Source organism: Nuphar pumila, chromosome 10 (genome assembly GCF_984573655.1).
Source record: "Nuphar pumila chromosome 10, dmNupPumi1.hap1.1, whole genome shotgun sequence".
NCBI lineage: Eukaryota > Viridiplantae > Streptophyta > Magnoliopsida > Nymphaeales > Nymphaeaceae > Nuphar > Nuphar pumila.
The window spans coordinates 84,493,127-84,497,008 of NC_143258.1; the positions used below are offsets into that span (position 1 = coordinate 84,493,127).

General features: G+C 36.6%; 1 protein-coding gene across 1 annotated transcript; it reads right to left on the minus strand.

The window, feature by feature from the left end:
- Positions 1 to 2,876: 2,876 nt before the first annotated feature.
- Positions 2,877 to 3,506, minus strand: LOC149827127 (disease resistance protein Roq1-like). The gene has a single exon (XM_090018441.1). The coding sequence runs from the start codon at positions 3,504 to 3,506 to the stop codon at positions 2,877 to 2,879; it is 630 nt and encodes a 209-aa protein (XP_089874567.1).
- Between the last annotated feature and the right edge of the window lie 376 nt (positions 3,507 to 3,882).

Sequence of the window (3,882 nt, forward strand, 5' to 3'; positions counted from 1 at the left end):
AATGATCTTATTGTCCTCGCAAAATGATGCATTTTTTGAAATACCAAACAATTTGATAAAAAAAATTATATATTTAAAATTTTTAAGATATTTTTGCCCTTTGCCCGTGGGAACTTGCTAATGTTATAGTTACACTCTAAGATGTTCGTAACCCTTCAATGCAAATAAGTTCACATCCCTTCATTAAAAAGAAGATTTTGTGAACATATGTAAATAGGATATCATCTTCGTAAATATCGTATGGACTTCACAACTATAACTTGTGAACCTCTTTTAAGTAAATACTTTATGAGAATATCGGCAAATGTCTGTCAACATCCACAAATATATTGTTATCCAGGTGAAATTGCACTATTGGGCTACATCTCACTTTTCAAGGAAAAGATATGAGTATTTGATATCTAATATTGCATAGTGCTTGAATTCTGATTCTTCCAAATTCTCATACCTGACAAGTTCTTAAGTCTAAACCAATGTTGTTAGTATATTGGCATAGTGTCCAAACTAGCTAATTTTCTAATAAATCTAAAAAATCATTAGAAATAAATTTTTAATAATTTTTAATATATTTTTATATGTGTCTATATGTGGTTCCAAAAACAAATTTAGAGTCTGATCTAATACTGATTTGGAACCAATACTGTTTTAGTTGTAGTTAAAAAGAATCGGACTAGATTTGGAACCATCTGATGAATTCATTTTCTTATCGAAGGACCCAGATGACGAATTTAACTGTCCTTGAGTTCCACACACAACTTCCATGTGAGAATCAACGATAACGTGATATTGTGAATTACATATTTTTGATAAACCCGAGCTATTTTTGACCAAATCAAGCTCTAGATTCGATTATTTAGAAAAATATTTAATTTGCAAAAAAATACTTTATCATTGCTTTAAGAGTTACTATTTAAAAACATGCTTCTTTACTCTTGTCAAAACTTTGAAGACTACTATAGGAAATATAGTCCAGAAGTATATGACACTCGTACCTGTTTGTGTCAAAAGGTTGGTGAACAGGGAATATATGCCACCATAATTTATTATCAAGATTAAGATGAAGTTATTGGACTCTGCCTACATACTACCAACGAATCCACTTTAATCAGTGTAACTTCCAAGGAAGCATGAAGTCCCATAGCTCTTTGTATCCCTGCTCCAGAAGTGAGCTAGATTCAGGGATTGCTTAAGTGCCTGCCAATGTGACACGGACAACCCACTCAGAATGCTGTCAGTGTCTGATAGGCAGGCACTTAAGCCATCCTTGTATCCCTAAGTGAGCCAGAAGTGGGTCAACAGGTATTAATGGTAATAAACATAACAACAAACTCATCAAACCATCAAGAAACAACGAATAACCTCATAACATCCAACACGTTCGAAATACAAACGATGATGAACTCCCTCAAAGTGTGAGGGCAGAACAGAGCAACAGAACGACAGTAAACAGAGCAACAGTGAGGATGGATATGAAATAAGCTTTTCTCAAGCTTGAAAGCTTTTGTATTTCATTTTATCACATATTCTATAGCACAATCCTCGGACTCAACTGGAGAGGGCACGGAACAAAGTCGTGCAAGTGACTCATCAAAGTACACTGCTACGTGAAACATACCACTATGGAATGAAAAACTAAGAAGACGATCACCATCTTTAAATTTGACTTCCTCCACTGTTGTTGTGGGTGGCATATCAATCACTTTGGTGGTCTCAGAGACTTTCTGGCTGTCGATTCCCAGACCATTGAAGCACAAAATGATTTCTGTGAGCTTAGTTTGACTTGTCCACATCGTGGGAAGCACAAAAGAGAATTGCGGGGGCGCAGGTGGGCCAGGTGTCCAATTTCCAGGAATGCTGAACTCCGAAAGATGTTCGAAAGTTTCCTCCTGGAATCAAGGTGCAAAGTTAAACACATGAAAAAGAATTATAGATAGGTTCTGTAACCTGCCTCTGTTTATCTTTCTTTTTATGGCAGGGTGATTTCTCAGCGCCATGCTCAATTTCTTTGCATCTAATAAAAACTTTTCATCGATTCTCAAAGTAAAAGAGAAAGCAATATAGGAAACATAAATAAATAAACTAGGCAAGATTGTGTGTAGGGAAAGAGAATCACCTCAACAAGTTTCTTCTTCCATTCTATGCTAAGGCTGCTGCATGCTCTCATGTTCAATATTCTCAGAGACTTCAATTTTGCAAGGCCACCAACATCTCTTAGATTCTTGCAATCACAGAGAATGAGCTCATTTAAGTTTTCCAAGTTTGAAACGTCCAGAATCGATTCTAAAGCAGAACAAAAGCCAGCAAAGATGCCTTCAACTTTCTCTGTTCCCTGTTGGTAAGCACATAAACTAATTGTAATCATGTGACACTATAACTGGAAACAACAGACAAATAAATTATCAAGTTCACTTTTACCTTGACATTGTGCAATACATCAAGTGCTTCATCATACTGCCACAGCCTACTACGCTGCTCGGGGTAGAAAAGGTTTTGCTGTTGCACGATCCACCGTCCCATATCTCGAAGTTGATCGTGCATGTCCAACGTATTGTCCTCCCTAATTTTTATGAGAGATTTAGACAAGATGGATTTGATTGGAACTTCAGGGATAAAATCACTTGTTCTCCATACATGGGCAGTGATTTCACTATCCATTCCAATAAAGAAGCATGCGATATCAAGAAATATGCACTTCTCTGCTTCCTCGAGTGCATCATAACCTATTTTGAGCCGTTTTATAATTTCTTTTCTTGGAACTTTCTTTACCTCTATGATTTTGTTCTCCCAAGCCTCATCATGTTTGATATCAAGAAAAAGTGGTCCTAATACTTCAAGAGCAAGGGGCAGTCCACCAATAGCTGAGACAGCTTTCTTAGCTAGTTCAACATATACTTCTTAGGTGGTTGGTTTTCCTGAAAGGCATGATGGCTATACAGTTGAAGAGCTTCATGTTCATTCAGTTCTTCAGGAGGATAAATTTTTAAATTGAAGCTTTTACGCATATGAAGCACACTCTCATCTCTAGTAGTAATGATGATTTTACTACCATCAGAAAACCAACTTTTTGCACCTGCCAATGCATCAAGCTGGCTTTTCTCATCAACATCATCAAGGACAACAAGAATTTTCTTGCAACAATTTCTGTTTTTGATCACTTTGATTCCTTCATTAACATCACCTACTTTAAAATCCCCAGTTTTTAAAATCTTTGAGATCATTTCTTTCTGCAATGTTACCAGACCATCTTGTTGCTTGGATCTCTTCCCCACATCAGAAATGAAGATACTACCTTCAAAATTGGAAGAAATTTCATTGTAAACTGCCTTGGCTATAGTTGTTTTACCAATACCCCCTATGCCATGGATTGCAACCAATTGAACATCCATTGTTCCGATATTCAACAGCTTCATCACATCATCAACTCGAGAACCAATTCCAATTGGGCGATCTGCAACATCCAATCGCATCATATCTTTTAATTCACTCCAAACCATTTGAACAACCATCTCAACAAGTTTTGCCTCGTCACGGCCAAGAATCAATATCAGATGGAGTTAATACATTTAAGTAAACTGAGTAAAATATTAGCTTCAATAAACATACATACAAACGCTATTAGAATTATTTTTCTCAACAACAAGAAACTTGTCATATTGGAAAACTTTTATAAGAACTTTGTTGTTTCAAGGGGCTAATGCTCACGGGAATGGAACCTTGACCATCCGACCCGTAGCGAAGGTCCCTTCCACTGCACCAAACCCCACGGGGATGAAAAAATTTAATGCATTTACAACATTGATTTTTCAAATGACAAAAAATCCAACTCCTTTAGCGAAATTGGGCAAACCATATGTCGATCCTCACTAAACGGAGCATATAAGT

What these genes read in the sequence shown, in the direction of transcription:
- LOC149827127 (XM_090018441.1), bottom strand. Translation starts at nt 3,506, where the DNA reads ATGGTTGTTCAAATGGTTTGGAGTGAATTAAAAGATATGATGCGATTG.